Source organism: Primulina huaijiensis, chromosome 6 (genome assembly GCF_012295235.1).
Source record: "Primulina huaijiensis isolate GDHJ02 chromosome 6, ASM1229523v2, whole genome shotgun sequence".
Taxonomy (NCBI): domain Eukaryota; kingdom Viridiplantae; phylum Streptophyta; class Magnoliopsida; order Lamiales; family Gesneriaceae; genus Primulina; species Primulina huaijiensis.
Genome location: NC_133311.1, coordinates 2,962,432 through 2,984,280, shown reverse-complemented (window position 1 = coordinate 2,984,280; position 21,849 = coordinate 2,962,432). Strand labels below are relative to the sequence as shown.

Genomic DNA, 21,849 nt, shown 5'->3' with positions numbered 1-21,849 from the left:
ATATTGATCATTACGATGCTCATTCATCCACACAAGTTATATGTATTGATTGCTATTCACAACGTCATCCAATTACAAAGTGTGTTGTAAAATCAATCATAAAAAATTGTTGGTCATGATCTTGTACTTCTTAGTACTCATAAAAATATTGAATGATAAAAGAATTCAATAGCAAGTAATGAAGTCTGAAAGTTTGTTCAATTGCCATTCATTTTTAGATGAGTCTGCAAATCAAATAAAGTCTCATTAGGCAACATTGAACAACATAAAGAATTCTTCTCTAGTGATGATGAATATTTAATATTTCAAGATTAAGAAAACGATATGGATTGAAACATGTCTCACATTAGTGGTATTTCAGGTTTTACAATGTTATCTATTCATTAAGTTCTGTTGAGAATATTGTGGGCCATTATGAATACCAGAAGGTTAGTGGGAGCTTAATTATTATCAGAGTAATATAAGTATTTGACCACTAAAAAGCAGCAAAATGTTTTGGGATACCTTTATGGTATTAAAGTTTTACAAGCTTATGTGAGACTAATTGACAATTTGGAAAGTGTTTTGCTATTTCCACTATTGAGTCAAAATCCGTCATTGAAGCACTACTGTGTAGTATATTTTAAGGAGTTTCATTATGGGCTTAGAATTATGGATTCTATGTCTAAGCTATTAAGATTATATTACTGCAATTCAGTTATGGTCTTTGTGACTAAAGCGGTGGTCGAATTGAGAATATCGACATAATGTATTTTAAACCATTGGAAAACGTGTTAATAAAATGGTCATTGAACACGTTAGCACTGAATTGATGATCTTTTAACCTAAAGGCATGCAAATTTCAGATGTTAAAGGATCATATGGTAATTACTGATGGATTTGATTCGATCCATAATAAATTTACTGTATATAAATTTGGTTTTGATAATGAAACGCATTCAGTTATGATATTTCTCATATTCAGTTATGTACATATTCAGTTATCTTGAGAAAAATATCAATAAAGTTGGACCTCGAATAAACATAGGGTTTATTCATTAAGTTATTTGAGAGATATAATACATTGTAATACATGGAAGATAATAATCGTTTTTAGATGAACTATCGCCATGATTCATGTATTTTATTTTCTCCTATGGTAAATGAGATATATGTGTCAAGTGGGAGAATGTAAGAAATATAACACATATTAAAAGAGGCGTGGCGCGTAGGAATTGGCGACGGTCAATAAACCTACCATTTTTGACGAACAGCACATGCAGCCTCAAATTTTAGAAAATTGAGACGTGCACGCACCTCTTCCTTTGACAATCAAGTTCCCACAATAAACTCGTTGATGGTATGAGATGCATATAAATAGCAGCGATTGAGGTCCCTAAACATACAATCTCATACAGAATAATACACCATCTATAGAGAGATTGGAGTGTTTAGAAGGCTTCAATCGGAAGAAAATCAGAATACTTAAAGATGATTCAATGGCTGGAGGTAACGCTCGATCTAGCTTCCGCATATTTGTTTATCATGTTTATATACGTGCAGAAACATGATTTTTAGAAAAAATTCTTACATTTAAAACGCAAAGGCACGCCATATTCTTTCTTTCAATCATCTATCACACCATAATATTTATTTGAACATGTTTTGAAAGGAAACAAGGCACTCAAATTATAATTTTCGCAACTATTCATATGCATGTGTTTAACTCTTGGTTGTTGATTCAAAATCATGTTTATATGATGTTTAAGGGGCTGCCATGAATTAGGATATGAATAAGCATGTATTTCCACAAAGGTCTAGAATCGCACACAAAAGCAACAAAACGCTGCACAAACATGAATAATACAAGCTGGAACATATTCTGTCATGGTGTACCTTAGGGGCTCGGTTGTTGGGCATAGTTGCTGCGCTTTGGTCCGGCTGGGACCAGGGCTTGGCTAGGGTCTGGTATGGGTCAAGGGAAGAGTCCTAGCAACGCTAGGACTCGAGAAAAGAGGCTGGGAAGGAGTCCTAGCAAGTTAGGGCTCCAACCCGTGAGCTGCAAGGATGCTGCGCAGGTTTCAGCAACTGGGTAGGAATAGATGGCTTGGCCTTGGGGCTTTTGGCTGGGCTAGGACGAGTAATTAGGGTCCTAAGATGGTGCTTTTTGGGGTGGTTCATGGTCTGGTTGTCTAGGAAAAGCGCTGGAAACAGAAAACAATAGCTGCACAAGAATGGGGCACGTGAAGGCTGTTGCAAGGCTTTTGGTGTTTTAGGGCCTTGGGTCGTTCCAGAGCCTGGGGCAGTGGTTATGGTAGTGCCTTAGGGTCCTAGGTTGAGTCCTGTGGTGGTGGTTCATGGGCTGGATGGTCGGGTAGGGCGCTGGAACCAGAAACTCGAAAGCTGCACAGAAATTGGCCTCACATGAGGGGCTGTCACGTTTCTGATTTTTGGGACTTAGGCTCTGGTTCTGAGTAAAAATGGGCTTAACCATGGTCTTAATTTGTGTCTAAGGGTAAAGTCTAGGGCCTGGTTCAGGTCCGGTTTGAGCCGGTTTAAGCATGAAGTGGTTAGAAGCATGTATGTCTCGTTTGCTCAAGGGTGCCTAGGTGGGTTGTTGGGCTGTTTCTACAGCTCAGGTGTTGTTTCAGTTTTGGAGCTTAGGGTCAGGTCCAATGGGTTCTAATGGTCCAGGAGGATTCTTAGATGGATTGGCTCGAGGTGGCTCGGGCGTGGCTCGAGTAAATTGGGAGATGGCTCGGCGTGTTCGTCGACGTGTCAAAAACAAAAATTAAAAGGCAAAAATAGATCCATTGGTCCACGGGGTGGCTCATTACTTGTAAGGGTAGAATAAATACTAAAAATGTTATGTTTAAAACTTTGGGATCAAATAATGAGTTTTTGGATTTATCCGGGATTTAATCGCCGCACGAAACGCTAATTAACGAATTAATTGAAACGCAGCTTTATAAAATTATGGAAAATTATATTTAGGCTCTAATAATTATTAAAAGTCTAAGTTTTTAATTTTGAAATTTTATATTAAGGTTTGGTTTAATTCTGGATTAAAATGCATTAATACGTCACATTTAAAGATTAATTTAAAAGTCATCGATTTAAGCCAAATAAAAATATGAAAAAGTTCTTGTAGGCTTAAATAATTATTTGGGACATGTTAGGGTCAATGGAATTAAGAAAAAGTCAAAAACGTGAAATTTTACATCTAGGGGTAAAACGGTCTTTTTACACCTAGAAATTAGTAAACGTCATGGCAGTGTCCTGAATGCTCTTTTATATGCTAATATGATTATTTTAAATTTTTATGAATTTTTATATGTTAAAATATGTATTTTAATTGGTTATTGATATAATATGTTAAAATGTTTATGTTTATGGATTTTTAGGATTTAATATGTAAAACCGTTTGTTTTACAATGTTTATGAAATTTTTATGTGTAAAAATGTTATTTTAAACGTTTATGACTTTTTATGATTTTTATATGTTAAAATATTTATTTTAAATGTCTACGGATTTTTATGATTTAAGTTGGACATTTAAAAGATATGTTGCATGCTTGGTTTCAAAAATAAAAACGATACGTATATGCATGATTTTTATTAAGTGATGATAACATGTTGAAGGACGTGAATGGATTGTGAATAAATATGATGATATGTTGGAGATATCGTGAGGGTTATGGTCCTAGTCGGAGCTTGACGATTGTATATCCTTAGATACGGATACGAATACGAATATGATGATATGCTTTGAGATAACGTGAGGGGAAAAGGCCCCAGAGGGAGCCCATTTTCGGAAGAAGGTCCTAGAGGGAGCCCATGCGTGGGAAAAGGTCCTACAGGGAGCCCGTCTATGGGTGAGGGCCCCCGAGAGAGCCCCGAAGATCATGTTTCCATATGAGGATATGTTAATACGTAAGGTCAAGTCCCAGTTGACCGATGAGAGTGTCGCTGGTGTCTCCGCAGTCCAGTACTGTGGTTACATGTAGATGGATCCATCGCCCAATACGTTTAAGAATATGACTCACAATCACGATCTGAATTCAACAAACACGAATATGCATATGAATATGAATATAGTAATATGAATATTAATATGTTGATATAAAAATGTTACGGGAATGTTTATGAAAAGTTTATGGACATGTTTATATTTAAAGTGATGCATCATTATGAAAAATTTTTTATTTAAAGTTGATGCATTATGAAAATATTTTTATTTAAAGTTTATGCATCATGATGAAAATGTTATTTTAAGTAATAGTATTTTTCACTGTTGTATGTGAACTGTATTACGTATTATTTGGTATCAAGAAAATGATGTGTTGAGTCTTTAGACTCACTAGGTGTGATTGATGCAGGTGATTAGGACGATTATGTTTATGGAGGTCTTGATGGTTGATCTGACTGGACTGAAGGTGCACATAACCCGAGGACCGACGCTAGTTTTCAGCACTAGTTATGATTTATGATTTTAAGTGATATTCAAGATATTTTTATGATGATTTTATTATGAGTGGTTTTTGAGAGGTTATAGTATGAGCTATACTTTTCAAATGGTATTTTATGTTTAGTAAAATGTTGGATAATTTTATGCTAAATTAATTCCTTTGGTTTTCAAATTATAGTTGGTTGACTTATTTTAAAATGATGTCAAAAATATATTATGGTTCGGCCGAATGTTATGTGAGGTTTGAAAAAAAAATTCTAGCACGTTTTAAGAAAACGAATAGCAGACGTTTCAGATTAACTTAAATCGTCGCTAAATTTATCTACAATTCTATAAAATTGTCGTTGATGACGATAATTTAAAAAAATTGTCAGAAAAAATAGCGACGTTTTTTTTTTTATTAAAATTGTCGCACTAAAATACATAGAGACGATTTATGTTTAAATTCCGTCGCAAATTTCGAAATTAAATTCATTCGCAATTGAAATTTCAAAAACCGACCTAAGTTTGCGACGGTTTTATTAAAACGTTTCTGGTCGCTTATACATTACCCTCTTCTTCTCAATTTTTGAGAGATTTTTGTCTCATCTGACAGTTTCGAGTATTTACCCCCTACTCTTTTTTTGGTCAAATTTCATGCATTTTAATTACTCTAACTTGTGTTTTTTGTCTAATATTGTAGATCAGGTCCACGACTTTAACTTTGTAAACTCACACTTTAATTAGGTTTAATCTATATGTCTTGCAATTATATGTTATATGTTGTGAAAAACATACATGTCATTTACATAGTTTTATAATTAATTCGTAGATTTTTATATGAAACGTTGTTTGTTAGATTACATAATTTATTATACTATTTAGATATATGTTATATCTAACTAGTACACATAGATCAATGAGTTATAGTGTATTTTTTATTTTAGGTAAATTTACTTTATATATAAAATTATATTATTATTTACTGTGCTTCAATTTTTTTTAAAAAAATATATTTATTTTTAAAAAATTTAAATTTTGTTTATATATATTTTTATCAAAGTTAATTAATACACACTAAATTTTATCATGCTCAAATTGAATTTAAGCGAAATTTTTAATAATCTATTAAAATATTATATTTATTATTAATATTAGTATTATTATGTAATATTTAATTTAACTTATACTTTTAATTATCAATGTTAATTTTTGCCAAATTTTTATTTTTTTAAACAGTGTATATATATTTTTACTTAAATATGTTTTATATATCGATCGCACATGTATTATTATTATAAAAATATTATGTGTAGCCAACTAATGTATGTTATAAGTATTTTTAAAATTTAAAATATCTATTTGTTATGAAAAAATAAAAATTTACGGTAAAAAATAAAAATCTCAAACTCTCAAAATTATCACATTACACACTTTATAAAATTTTTCTCTCAACTCAATTGTGATTTTCTTCACAAATGAGATATCTATTTATAGAAAATATTTGGAAATAATCCAAAAATAATTACATCATTACATTCATCATCACACACTAATTTTAAATATTTACAACTCTTATTATCAACATTCAACTTTCTTATTTTCAACATTCAAAAATTCAATATTCAAATATTAATTTTCAACACTCCCCCTTATGATGATTATCATAATGATTGTCTTCATTACGTTTTTTTATACTGCCTCGTTAAAAACCTTACTAGGAAAAACCAATTGGGATAAAAACCATTGTAAGGGAAAAAGAGTGCAGTCACGTAAACTCCCCCTCATGTTGACACGAACAATTCTTCACAAATTTCGTAGATTGCGCATTTCAATATTATATATGTGCTTTCTGAATATTGTCGCAGGAAGTGCCTTTGTGAAGAGATCTGATGAATTTTTACTTGATTGAATGTGACGAACATCAATATATTTATTCTTCTCAAGCTCCTTGGTGAATGCGAAGAACTTAGGAGGAATATGTTTAGTTCGGTCGCTTTTTATGTATCTTTCTTTTATTTGAGCAACACATGCAGCATTATCTTCATATAATATCACAGGCTTCTCGTCGAATGATAATCCGCATGAGATATGGATATGTTGGGTAATTGATTTTAACCACACACATTCACGGCTTGCTTCATGCAGTGCAATAATCTCGGCATGATTTGATGAAGTTGTTACGAGTGTTTGTTTCTGTGAACGCCAAGAAATTTCTGTGCCTCCACGAGTAAATACATATCTAGTTTGGAAATGTGCCTTGTGTGGATCAGATAAGTATCTAGCATCGGCATAACCAATTATACTTGGATTAGCATCTTTTGAATACAAAAGTCCCAAGTCTGTTGTTCCTCGTAGATAACGTAATACATGTTTAATTCCGTTCCAGTGTCTCTTTGTTGGATATGTGCTAAATCTTGCCAAAAAATTTACGACAAAAGATATATCAGGCCTTGTACAATTTGTAAGATACATAAAGGCACCGATAGCACTTATGTATGGTACTTCTGGACCAAGAATTTATTCATCATCTTCACATGGACAGAATGGATCATTTTCTATGTTTAATGATCTACAACCATTGGAGTACTCAAAGGATTTGATTTATCCATATTAAAACGTTTAAGGATCTTTTCTGTATAATTTTTCTGGTGAACAAATATTCCACATTCTTTTTGTTCAATTTGTAAACCCAGACAATACTTGGTTTTTCCAAGATCCTTCATTTCAAATTCTTCCTTCAAGTATGAAACAACTTCTTGAATTTTCTTATTCGTTCCAATGATGTTTAAATCATCAACATATACAATAATAATTACGCATCCGGATATTGTTTTCTTAATGAAAACACAAGGGCATATTGAATTATTTGCATATCTCTTTTTCATCAAGTGATCACTTAGTCGATTATACCACATTCGGTCGGATTGCTTTAACCCATATAATGATCTTTGTAATTTCATAGAATAACATTATCTGGGTTTTGAACTTTGTTCTTCAGGCATCTTAAATCCTTCAGGGATTTTTATATATATATATATATATTACTATCAAGTGATCCATATAAGTAAGCTGTAACAACATCCATAAGACGCATTTCTAAATTTTCAGATACCGTCAATCTAATCAAATACCGAAACGTAATTGCATCCATCACGGGAGAATACGTTTCTTCATAATCAATTCCAGGCCTTTGAGAAAAACTTTGTGCAACAAGTCGAGCTTTATATCTTACTATTTCATTTTTCTCATTTCGCTTTCGAATAAAAACCCATTTGTATCCAACAAGTTTTACACCTTCAGGTGTAAGGACTATAGGTCCAAAAACATTACGTTTATTTAGCGAATCCAATTCAACCTAGATGGCATCTTTCCATTTTATCCAATCCTGCCGATTTTTACACTCACCAAAAGATTTTGGTTCATGATCTTCATTATCATTTATGATGTCGATTGAAACATTATAAGAAAATATATCATCAATTTCTTCTATATCTTTTCGTTTCTATATTTTTCCAGTATTAATATAATTGATAGAGATTTTACGATTCTCGTCAATTTGTGGTTCTGACAGAACATTTTCATCATCATGTATTTCTTCAGGAACATCATTCTTTATTTTGTGATCATCATGTGTTTCTTCAGGAACATCATTTTTTATTTTGTGATCATCATGTTTCTTTATGAATTTTCTTTTTCGAGGATGTTTATCCTTGGAACCAACTGACCTTCCACGCTTCAGGCGTTTAATGACATCATGAGTATCTTCAATTTGTTTATTCGGAATTTCAATTCAAGCAGGGGCATTTTGCAGCATGTATATATGATTTAGTTACCCCTTTTGTGTCTGCAAATGCATCTGGTATTTGATTTGCTATTCTTTGCAAGTGCACAATTTGTTCTACATCTTTTTTACATTGTTTTGTTCTTGGATCCAGATGTAACAATGATGATACATACCATGTAATTTCTTTTTCGGTATGTTTCTGTTCTTCCCCTAACATTGTGAAGATTTTCTCATTAAAATGACAATCCGCAAAACGTGTTGTGAACATGTCGCCTGTCTGAGGTTCAAGATATCGAATGATTGATGGACTATCATAACCGATATAAATTCCAATCTTTCTTTGAGGTCCCATTTTCTTTCGTTGAGGTGGTGCAATAGGCACATACACCATACATCCAAAAATTCTCAGATGGGAAATGTTTGGTTCTTTACCAAATGCAAGCTGCAATGGGGAGTATTTATGATATGCACTTGGTCTGATGCGAATTAATGCAGCAGCATGTAAAATTACATGTCCCCATATAGAAATAGGGAGCTTTGTTTTCATAATCATTGGTCTATCAATCATTTGCAGACGTATAATCAATGATTCAGCCAATCCATTCTGTGTATGTACATGAGCAACATGATACTCAACAATGATTCCCATAGACATACAATAATCATTGAAAGTCTGGGAAGTAAATTCACCAGCATTATCAAGCCTAATTTTCTTGATTGTATAATCGAGAAATTGAATCCTCAATTTTATTATTTGAGCAAGTAATCTTGCAATTGCAACATTTCGAGTTGACAATAAACATACATGTGACCATCTGCTGGAGGCATCAATCAATACCATAAAGTATCTGAATGGTCCACATGGTGGATGGATTGGTCCACAAATATCACCCTGAATACGTTCAAGAAACATTGGTGATTCAGTTTGGATTTTGGCTAGTGATGGTCTTATAATAAGTTTTCCAAGAGAACATGCTTTACATTGAAACTTATTATTTTGAAAGATCTTCTGGTCTTTCAACGGATGACCATGTGTATTTTCTATAATTCTTCGCATCATTGTTGAACCAAGATGTGCTAATCGATCATGTCAATTAGTTAATATTGAAGAATTATCAACTACCATGTTGTATTCAATGAGACTTATATGTGTATAATGCAATCCAGTAGGGAGCATTGGTAGTTTTTCAATCACATATTTCTTTCCTGATTTATATGTGATAAGACACATATATTTCTCATTCCCTTCATTTATTGTTTGAGTATCATACCCATAGGAATATATATCAGTAAAACTCAACAAATTTCTTTTCGATTGTGGTGAATACAAAGCATCATTGATCAAAAATTTTGTACCATTAGATAACAAAAAATGTGCTTTATCACAACCTTTAATCAAGTCTACAGGACCTGATATTGTATTCACCATTGTTTTTGTTGGTTTTAGTTCTAAGAAATATCTTTTATCTCGGAGAATAGTGTGCGTTGTACCACTATCAGGTATGCAAACTTTCATGGGATTAGTTCCTTGTTTAGCTTTGTTCATGGCATTTTCCATATTTGAACTTCAAAAATATGCAATGAAAAAAAATTACTGACAATACATATGTAAATATAACACATATCATAATTGTACAATAAAACATTATCTTATGAATACATGAAAAATAAATTATTGTACATTTATATTCCACCAGTATATTGTTCATTTTCAGAGACATCATTGAGAAAATCTGCAGCATCAATATTTTTCATTTCTATCCCACCAACATATTGATCATTTCCAGAGAAATCATTCAGAAAATCAGTAGCATCAAAATGAGTTGAATCACTCAAACGGTCACTGCGTTCAGTGAAGTTGGTCTCTTTTTATTNCCTCGACCACGACCACGACCACTTCCACGTCCACGTCCACGACCACGACCTCGACCTCGACCAAAACCTTGTCTTTGAATTTGATTTTGGTTTCCAGGTTTAAATTCATTTTTACTTACAGCATTTACTTCTGGAAATGCTGTTGATCCAGTGGGTCGGGACTGATGATTTCTCATTAATAGCTCGTTGTTCTTTTCCGCCACAAGAAGACAGGCGATAAGTTCAGAATATCTCGCAAATCCACGCACTCTATATTGTTGCTGTAGAGTTATATTTGATGCGTGAATGTGAAAAATATTTTTTCAAGCATTTCCGATTCCGTAACCTCATGTCCACAAAATTTTAATTGCGAGATTATTCGATACATCGTCGAATTGTAATCACTTACATTCTTAAAATCTTGGAATCTCAACATATTTCATTCATCACAGGCGGTCGGAAGTATAACTTCCCTTATATGTTCAAATATTTCTTTTAATCCTTTTCACAGAGCAATGAGATCTTTTTCGATGAGATATTCACATTTCAAACTTTCATCAAGATGTCAACGCAAAAATATTATAGCTTTTGCTTTTTCTTGTGATGAAGATATACCATTTTCTTTAATAGTCTCGCTTAGATCCAATGACTCAAGATGCATTTCTACATATAGAGTCCATGGCATATAATATTTCCCCGTAATGTCGAGTGCAACAAATTCGAGCTTTGCCAAGTTTGACATGGTGGTACTAAAAAAAATTATGATGCATTTTATTAGTTAATGAATATTGCAATACAAAGTAATGGTTAAACAACAAATATAAGCATTCATAAAAATAAAAAAACACATGAGGAGGATATTCTCCGATAAATACAAGATTCGTGAGTATTATAACCAAAATAATTAAAAATAATCTTGACAAAGCCATCTTCTTTTTTCTTCGAAAATTTGATGAAGAATAATTTTTAGAGAAGAAGAGAAAGTTAGAGTGGTTGAATGTGTTTGTGAGATCATATTTATAGGAAAAAAAACTAGCCGTTTTGTTACCGTTTATGACCGTTGGTGTACAAAAAAAATAAATGTATGTATTTGTATAATTTTATGGTAATAATATGGTGTATATAATATTAATCATGTTTAAATAATTATGTATATTATATCACATTATTATAATGAGGTGTCATATTTTGTTTAAAAATCTTATAGGCTTTTATACTTGTCGTATCCCTTACCGAGAGTGTGGGATGTCGTCTTAACATCCTCTCAGGATTTATAACAAGTTTTTTGAAAAATTTATTTTTATTATTTCTGATCTTTATTATACAATAACATTATGGAGGACTTTTAGACTTCGTGCTGATAACGTGCTATGAAAAAGTAAAAATTTACGGTAAAAAGTAAAAATATCAAACTCTCAAAATTATCACACTACACACTTTATAATATTTTTCTCTCAACTCAATTATGATTTTCTTCACAAATGAGAGATTTATTTATAGAAAATCTTTGAAAATAATCCAAAAATAATTACATCATTACATTCATCATCACACACTAATTTTAAATATTTACAACTCTTATTTTCAACCTTCAACTTTCTTATTTTCAACATTCAAATATTCAATATTCAAATATTAATTTTCAACACTATTAGTATTTTTTATACATACTATTATTGTCATGCTCTCATTTAAATAAATAATTTTTTCTTTCATAATTACTCCAAATAACCTTGAAAAATAAATAAAAAATACCTATACAATTTTCAATCTATTGTAGGATATAATTGATAATGTTTGGAACATTTTAAGTTTTGGTGATTTAAATAGGCTGTTGATCCAACGGATAATTGTAGAGCCTAACCTAACATATTTCAAGAAGGAAAATTAAATATTTTTAAAATGAAGTTTTCTAAAGATACTAACTATAGAGAAAGACTAATAAAGTTTAAGAAGAATACTAATAGCTAAACCTATTAAAGATTGACTGATAAAGTTCAACTGACAGTTTATCCAAGTCGATCAGTTAGTCCAAATCAAATATTCCCTGAAGAATCAGTATAATAAGTGACAAAGATCAAAATCACAGCAGAAAAAGCTGATAAAGTTTTCTGTACTAACAATCACTGAATTTTAACAGAATGTCAAGTTCCTACGCACTACTAGAATATAGGACGATGGCACGACAACAAAATCTGAATTTGAAAACAGATATATTAATTGAAAAGATTACCGTTGCAAATTAAGCTATAAATAAATTAGTTGAATAAGATCTGAAGGTTACACTTACATCATCTAGTTCTAAATTATTGAAAACCAACTGATTTTCTCTGAAGAAGCTTTCGGCGAGCCAAAATGAACGTCCATCACACGTTGACAAGTTAGTATCTGATCATTTTGATGATCAAATTTGTGCTTAGAATTTTCTTGGGAAATATGTGTAAATGAGAGTAAGAAAAATTACTGCTCAAATAAGCTTAGATTGAAGTTTACTAAGAGTTTCAGTTAGGTAGTATTAAATACTACTGAAGTGGGTGATTTCAAATTTCTTGTAATTACAAAAGTCTTTCAGTGCAATCATTCCGTAAGAAAAAGAGTTACATAGGAGTATAGAATAATCTGAACATCTAGAAACATCTTTTTGTCTATTTACCTTTCGTCTTACCTACCATAAATACTATTTAGTAGAACTCAACTGATTTTCTTGATAAGCCATTTGTTTGAATAGTCTTAGTCAGTATACTTTCGCATATTAAGTCTGATTGAATTACTGAGAACCCAACAGACAAGAATAAAGTTTCAGGGTTGCTAATCCAACTGAAATATTTGTTGAGATAAATTTATTCACCCCATCTAAATTTATTTAAGATCCTAAAAATTAGTATCGGTGAGGGTTTATTCTTGTTCATGAACAAAAATATTCAAAATGACCTCATTTAGCAAAATCTCAATGTTTTCTAAAGAAGATTTTGATTATTCGAAGATCAGGATGCAGTTTCATATAGCTACACAAAATGATGATATATGGTACGTCATGATACACAGACCAATGAGGATCATGAAAACAAACACTGACATCGCCATTTCTAATGGTGCTCTTTGGGTAATTGAAAATCGATAATGGAATGTACTAGTGTTGACAAGAAAAGGCAAATCTGGACAATGTTGCCAAGGACATACTGTACAAGAATGGATAAAAATACCGCCAGCAAGATCAAAATATGTCTCACTGCCAAAGATATATGGGAATAAGATGTTACAATTAATGAAAGAATGACCAGTATTATTATTGAAACGAGTTCTCTTGGCAATGAAAATGGCAATAGAGAAATAACCTTGAAAATTCTGAGGGAACTCCCAAGAGAATGAAATGTCAAAACAATGGCTATACAAGAATCAAAGGACCTTAAAATGCTTGAACTCTATGATCTGTTTGTATATCTCAAAGCATATAAATTTGAATTGGAAACAAGAACTGATGGTGAATCTTCAATCAAACTAACAAAGGCTCATGCTGCTGCAACTACTGAATACAGTGCCTTAAAAGAAAAGTCAGCTGAGCAATTGAACAGTGATAATTCAGCAGTGATGCAATGTCACAGTTTTGTACAAAAATTTGTCAAGTTTTTAAGAAATAATCAGGGTAACTTTCAAAGCCCAAGCAGACACAATCATCATAAGAAAGAGTCCATCAGTGAGGATACTACGTGTTTTAACTGTGAAAAAGTTGGGCATTTCGTGGCCAACTATCCAAGCTAAAGAATGATGACAAGAGGCCATTCAGAAAGAAATGAAATTGAAAGGTGATTGTGGCTGAAGACAGCAAAGCCAAGTGGGCTGAATCTGAAACTGAATCATCAGAGTCAGACTGCTTCATAGTGAAAGTAATGAAGAGGTGGTACAATGCCTCATGGTTGCTGCTGAGCTGGAATCTATATATGATGAAGTATTTGACTTAAGATCTTATCACTACATTTAATGACATGGTAATAGAGTACAAGATACTTTCTCAATCATTCGAGGAAGTAAAAGCAAAGCTAGAAAGCCTAACTTACAATGATGCTGCTCCTAACTTGAAATAGTCAGGAGAAGTACTAGGTCGTAAGGCAGAAAATGGTAAGCTTAAAATCGAGAATGAAATAGTACCGAATGAGCATCAAAATCTTATTTCTACTAATAAAAAACTAGTCGAACTGATCAACATTTGGAATAATTCGTACGTGTAAGTCTTGAGAAAATGCAAGAGCTGCAGAAGCACTTTGGAGACAAAACTGGTATCGGCTTCAACGATAATGATAGCAATCCTACTGAGTAGTACTCAATCGAAACTGAACATGTACAAAAAAATACATTCACTTTGTAAAGTCCAATGCGATATATGAATATTAGAAGCCAACCGATCAAGTTGAGAAACTTGGCGAACTAATGAACAGAGGCAAAAAGTTTGTCAAGCCCAACTGGTATGATCACAGAATCAGTCAAGAAAGACACAACTCGAGAATGTATAAACCATATCGATACTATAACTGCAAGGCGGTCCCAATTCCATTTTATAGATTTTCCGTAACATAAAGTTTAGTAATTTTAAGCTTATCAATTCCAAATTCAATTCTTATAACCAATCTTCTCTTTCTATCAATACTTAAAATCTCAAATTATATGTTTTACACTTCTTAAGACCATCGTAGTCTTCGAATCATTATTCCTTATATGAAATTCTCAAAAATTAACTCAACTAGTAACCACGAATCATCAGTATTTTCTTAGGAAACCTACATGCCCCAAAAGCATTCATAATTTTCAAGATTAACTTATGACCCATAAGTAGAACATCAGTACTACTAACCCAAAAATTAATATAGTCAAATCTTTTTCAATCTCTCCTAACGTCCAATATTCGAATTCTTAGACATATCAAATTCCAAACGTTACTACCATGCAATCCGGTCTAGTTTTTAAAACATTTAATCTCCAAAACATATAAACAGCTCAACATGTACTGTAAAACATATATCATGTAAACATGCAGGTGACAATACTAAAAACATTTAAACTTACAGACTTGAGGCTTGTCAATTGTTTCTGAAGCTGACGGTGGCACAACCCTTTACAGGAACCCTTGCTCTGATACCAACTGAAACGTCTGCTCATTTTAAAATTTTACTGAAACATTTTTTTAAAAGCTAAGGCGGAAAATACTCACACACAAAAAATATTTAAATAAGTTAATCAAGTTTTTAAAAGGCCATCCAACCTCTGGATAAAAATACTGCAGTTAAAAACAATTTAACATCCTCAAACCCTAGAATGTTGTTTAAAATAATCAAGCGTACTCTTTTAAATCCTGCTAAATCGACAACGTAGTAAAAGATAAAAATACAATATAGTTTAAACTCATGTCTCATAAACATATTATGCGGAATAAATGCAAGGTCCTCGGGTTATATAGTGCACCACCCAGCTCTGCCAACTCAGTCTTCAGCGCCTTCAGTCTCCATAACATCATGCTGACCTGCATCATTAACACCTAGTGAGTCTAAAAACTCAACACACTTGTAACGTTATAACGAGTATATATACATAACATGCAACAGTGAAAAATACTGTACTCAACATATATTTCATGATCTTAAAAGCGTAAACGTAAACATATCGTATAAAATCATAACGTGTCAAAACATGTCTCAACATCATCATAATATACATATACATTTTCTTGATTGAATTCAGTTCGTTAGTTGTATCAGCTCTATTTGATGGATCCATCTACATATAACCGAGATATCCGGCGGTGGGGACATCAGCGACAACATTACCCATCCACTGAGCTTTGGCCTCAGCTTATCGTATACATATATCATCAGTCACAACCAATTCTCATCTTAAAAAACATCATCATTTTCATCGCTCATCAAAATCATGCATATACGTAATTTTCCTTAAAATCAAGCATGCAACATATTTTTCATAATTTCACAAAAAGTCATATTCGTGATACAAAAACATTTAAAAGCATGAAAAATTGGGTTTAGGGCGTTGCCAGGACTAAAAACTCGACCCAGGTACAAAATGACCATTTTGCTCCTAGAAAGCCAAAATTATTGTTTTACCCCTGGACCTCTAAATTTCGACTCGAAACTTATCAAACTCCTTTAAACATCCTAAAACATAATTATGAGCATTTACATAAACTCGAGCCCGTTTCAAAATTATTCGGTTCGTTTTAAAACTTGGGCCGAGATCCCGATTTTAATCTGAATCAAGCCGAAACTTAACAAAATTTCTCCCAACATTTTACCACACCTCATGCACATCCTACCAGCCCTTAAACCACCTAGACCAGTCCACTAAGCCCATCAAACAGCCCCTGCAAGCTACTGGATTTTTCGGCCATTGCAAATCCTCAACCCTAGTCGCGCCCAACGCAAAATTTATCAACCCTAGACCTAACCCTCAAGGACCAGCCTTGGTCCAGCCCTTCCTAGCCCACCTTAGGACCCTCATGGACCAAACTAAGCAGACCCCTCTGCCCCATGCACGCGCACTCCTCAAACCATTAAGAAAGCTCTCAACCTAGCCACCTTCGACTCAAATCGGCCCCTAGCTTATAAAGCTCCCTTCCACCCGAGACCAGCCTTGTATGGACCTCTCCTAGGCCTGGATTGGACCCTCCTAGACAGCACCATGACCTGGTTCAGCCCTCCCTCGGTTGAGCCTACCAGAACCTTTCACAAAGCCAACACATAACCCTAGCCGCCTAAGGGAAAACGTTCGGCCATCCTACAACTCGTGCACAACCCGAGACTCCAGCACCATGAAACCTTATTTTGCAGCATACGCGCCCTTTAAAAACCTAGAACAGACAGCCCTTGCATAAGAATCATGAAACATGAGTTGCACACAAGATATATGCATGAACGTATAAAAAACCTTTGAAAAAACGATGCTATGAGATGGACCAACGAAATTTAATGCATAAACATAAACAACAGCATATAAACATGGTGTAAATTATGAGAAAGGAGATACATGGCCTTGATGATTATATGCTAGAAAACTCGAAGATCTACGCGCGGGACGTGAATCGAAGAGGCGGGGAAGAAGTTTTCTTGAAGAAAATCTAAGGGCTGAAGCTTGCTGCTGGTTTTCTACTGAAAAACGTGTGTGGGAAGGCTGCTGAATGAGGGGAGGGGCGGCCACTAGGTGTATTTAGGTTTAGGGTTTGCTAGGGTAAGTTTTAAGTAGAATATTATTGCAATAATGGGCCCTAATTAAAAATGAATTGGATTAAAAAGGATTTGGTCCCATTAAGCACTAAAACAAACCCATCAAGCCCACTTACACTTTCGAAAAATATTTCGTTTTGGTACGTTTTGAAAATATTGTCCGAACCCTCAAAAAGTCCTCTGAATCGTTAAAAATTGCGTAACGATTAAAAATATAACCCGGCGGTAAAAATACCCAACCAAGGCCAATTTTCAAAAATCATACTTAAAAACACCTCATATTAAATAATTAAAGATAATTATTCAATAAAAATATTTTTCTTGATTATCCCTAGTCTCCGTTCATGTTCGAGCGCGAAAACTATTACAAGCCCTTACGCATGAAACTTTAATAACCCATGGATTAAAACACATATTTATGCAATAAACATGCATTTAATGCATTAAAAAAATTTAATAAAATACATAAGGAATTTGGTAACTTGAATCCATGTGGTTCACGTGGACCTTCAAATTTTCGAGATGTTACACTATTGGTATGACTCCTTTCGAGGCTTTGTATGGCCGAATATGTCGATCACCTTCATGTTAGGATGATTTTGGTGAAAAGAAATTTATTGGACTTGAGATTGTTGAGCGTATTGTGACTTACGCTTATCGGTTAGATTTTTCACAGTCGTTGTCTAGCATATACGATGTGTTTCATGTGTCTATGTTGCACAAATATGATCATGATCCGTCTCATATGATTCATCCTGATGAGGTTGAACTTGATCCCGCTCTATCATATACTGAGTATCAGTTTGCATTGTAGACCGCAAAGATAAAGTTCTCTGTAACCAATTTATACCATTTGTTCGAATTCAGTTGTCGAGGCATATGATAGAAGAATCAACTTGGGAGACAAAGGATAATATGAGAGCATCTTATCCATATCTATTTTATTCTGAGTATTGGATTATTGTATTCATATAATGTGTAAGATGTGTATAAACAGAAATTTCGATGACGAAATTTGTTTTAATGGGTGAAGATATGTTAGGCCATATAACTAATTATCTTGTAATTTGGCATATAATTAGAATAATTATTGAGTCGATTAATTAAAATAATTAATTATGTAAAAAAAACTTCAGAAATTGATTATTCATGACTTAATGTTTCCAGAACCGAAATGATCTTAAAGATTAACTAATATCAAGTGTAGCTAATGGAAGATAACTAATTCAAGGACCACTGATTCAAGGACAACTGATGAATCTACCTAACTGAATATGTCAGGCATTCTAGCAGACAATCTCTGCAGAATTTCAAAACATTCTATGAGGATCAGAGCTTAATTGATAGATTAGTTAAGATGTAATAATAACTTTACCAATACATTAAAAATATCAAAATTCATGTGCACTACCAACAATGCATGACTTGACTGAAAGAACGATGACATGACACAACGATATCTCGATTTGGGAACGGCTATCAATTTCAAGTTGCCGACCATTGGAATCGAAGGTTATAAATAGATCGGTTGGATAGACTTTAAATCAGTACACAATGTTTTGAATTATAAAGTTCTTGAAAGCCTAACTGATCAAGCAATTCTTCAACACACACTTAATAGTTTTATATCTGAGCATTGAAGATCAATTTGTGCTTAGTATTTTGAACTGAAAATACCTGTATTTCACAGTAGGAGTCTCACCGATAATTTGTTTTAAGTTTTTGAAGTGTTTTAGGAGTTTCAATGGGCAAGAGATAAGTCCTACTGGATCGAATTTTGCAAATTGCTTGTAATCACCGAAGCCTTCTAGTGAATCATTCCTGAATGGAAGAAGGTGTGACATAGATGTTCAAATATCTGAACACCTAGAAACAATTCTGTGCTTTTTCTGTTTTCATATCAGTTTGATAGTTCAACCGTTATTTTTTATTAGTCATTTTCAGTGTTCAACTTTTTCAGTGAACCTATTTCTGCGCAGTTCATAAATGCTAGTTTATTGATACCCAACCGACAAGAATTCCAACTTTGTGTTGTTAACCCAACCAATTTAATTTTTAAATTGTTGAAATTGCTTATTCATCCCCCCTCTAAACCGATCTCTCGATCTCAACAGAAACCCAGCCCAACCTCGAAAGCTCGCGGCAATTTACTTCCTATGATACAATCATGCTAAAGTTAAATATTATATTATACCATCATTCCTAACCCAAACCTAATACGAGTCGAGTGAGTTCATCAATTCAAGCCCAGTTCTAAGAGGCGGCTAAAAAAATTAGTTATGAAGTATGCATTCTTTCTTCTCTTCTCCTAGTTCCCATGATACCTTCATTTCAAATATATTTTAAAAAGCAAATTTCCGTATTTAATTATTCTAAAATAATATTTTTATTACTACGTATATCTATATATACACAGACACATTTTATATTAATCTAGCTACGTGCTTCAATATCATGTTGTAAGCTCACAAAAGATCAATAAAAAAGTTTTTAAAAATAAATTAATTATAACTCATAAATCCCCTTGTGAACTGAGCTCGAACACAGATATGAGAGGATTGTCTGTGGTAACTGGTAATTAAATGAGTTAGTCTATATGTTACGTCTGATGTATATTAGTTCTCCCAATCATTTTTTTACCATTCGATCGTTTTGTTCTCGTATATTTAATTATATGCATGGGCCTACACCACATTCACCCGATGTTACACAGAAAAGTCTGTCGTAAATAACATATATGGGCCACAAGTCAAACTCTTGGATGTCAGATGTCTGAGTCGAGATGCCACACCATGCCACCCTCGTGAAACCAAGCACATGTATGCTACCAGAAGCTTTAATTTACTCATCTGCGTATTGCATAAAAAATTTAGCCGAAAAAAATGATGTAACAATCTAATTAATAAATACCTGAAATTATTTGAAAATACTTTCAAATTTGTTGCATGTCTTTTGAGTTTTCCTGGCCATTGACTTTTTCCACTCGGGATTATAATTTTCTCGCTTTAAGTCGGTTTCTTAGGAAATTTAAAAGATATTAACGAAATCATTAAATTCAAGTTGTGGAATTAGTTGAATTTGATAACATTTTAAAAATGTTTTTTGACCAAGTTGGTGGACCAATTATTGGTTTAAAGAAGTTTGTTAATGACAATCATCTTCTGGTGTGGAAATTAAACAATTAAAAGTGTGGAATAGTCTGACATCCAATGATTCATAATTACTATTATTAAAGAAACAAAATGAAGATGGATTATTTAGATTCTGGGGAATTTTTGCTGGTTGAATGACTAGTTGGCCCCATTGGCTTATTCCCCATTTCTTGGNTTTTTTTTTTTTTTTTTTTTTTTTGATATACAAACTATTTTTTACAGAAGGAACTTAACCAAAATTTTGATGCATTTTGAGTTACCATAAACTTGTTGGCTATTGTTATCAGAATGAAGCTGAAATCTCACTTCCCCAAAAATCGTTAATTTCTCTCAAACAAGAGAGGAAACGGATTTGATCGATTACGTTAAATAATCAAAAATGGAAAAATAACAAAAACCAAGAGAAACTCTCCATCAAAATAACTCGACATACCCTAATCTTTTCATCCAACGAATATTTTGCTGTGGGCAGTACGATTTGATATATTAAGAGAGACAAAAAACTTGGATCTTTATTAATTCATGAATCTTGTTTTTTTTTCCCCAACCTTTTGATTTTCCACCCCTAGCTAGTAATAGGAAAATGTGGAGTCGTCTCCGACCTGCGATGTGTGTGATGATCTCGAACTTTTCTTCGGCGACGGCGACGACGAGGACGAGGACGACGACAAATCTCCGGACCTCCTTCTAAGCATCTGCCTCATGCCATCGGCAACTCGGAACGCTGGATTTGATTTATATTTACGACAGAACGACATGTGTGCCTTTACAGCTTCATCCATTCCGAAGTACTGTTTCTTGCTTCTGTTCACTTCATCTCTCACAGCTTCTGAGCAAAGGCCACACAGCCATTTCCCTTCAAATTTTTCCTTCACTTCTGCAATGTATTCTTGCGTGCAGTCTTCCTTCAATCCGCAGCACTCACACTTAATCAACTCAATGTCCATTTCTTCAATGGGATGAATCAAATTTAGTTTCTGGAGAAAAATGAGTGGAGAATTTTGAACGATTCCTCAAGTTGTAGGATCAAACTCAAGAAAAGACGTTATCGGCATGGATTGTTCTCTTTTTTTGGTTCCTGGCTACATGAAAATTGAGAAAGATTTCTGTGTTATTGTATTATATATGGGGTCTTTGGGAGTTTTATTGGTTAAGAGTGCGAGAAGTAAGAATAGTAAGGAGAGAGGAGTGATTTTATAGTATGGAAAATTTGCATAATTTTCTCCATGTTCTAAGGGACATGTTCCATTGGGACCCATCCCTCATCAACAAAAATTCAAAATTTTGTAGACCATATTAATTGAGTGGCTTCATCTTCTAAAAACTTAAATACCCTCTAACTAATTAGTAGGTATCTTCGTGAAATAATTGATGGATATATATATATTCGTTAGAACAGTAGAC

The 21,849-nt window shown here is 33.3% G+C and overlaps 1 protein-coding gene across 1 annotated transcript; it reads right to left on the bottom strand.

Annotated features, from left to right (window-relative positions):
* Window positions 1–20,833: 20,833 nt before the first annotated feature.
* Window positions 20,834–21,629, bottom strand: LOC140979290 (uncharacterized). Its single transcript, XM_073444636.1, has one exon. It carries the CDS (start codon window positions 21,390–21,392, stop codon window positions 21,015–21,017), a length of 378 nt encoding a protein of 125 aa, XP_073300737.1. The 5' UTR covers window positions 21,393–21,629; the 3' UTR covers window positions 20,834–21,014.
* Window positions 21,630–21,849: the final 220 nt, after the last annotated feature.

What these genes read in the sequence shown, in the direction of transcription:
- LOC140979290 (XM_073444636.1), bottom strand. Translation starts at nt 21,392, where the DNA reads ATGGACATTGAGTTGATTAAGTGTGAGTGCTGCGGATTGAAGGAAGAC.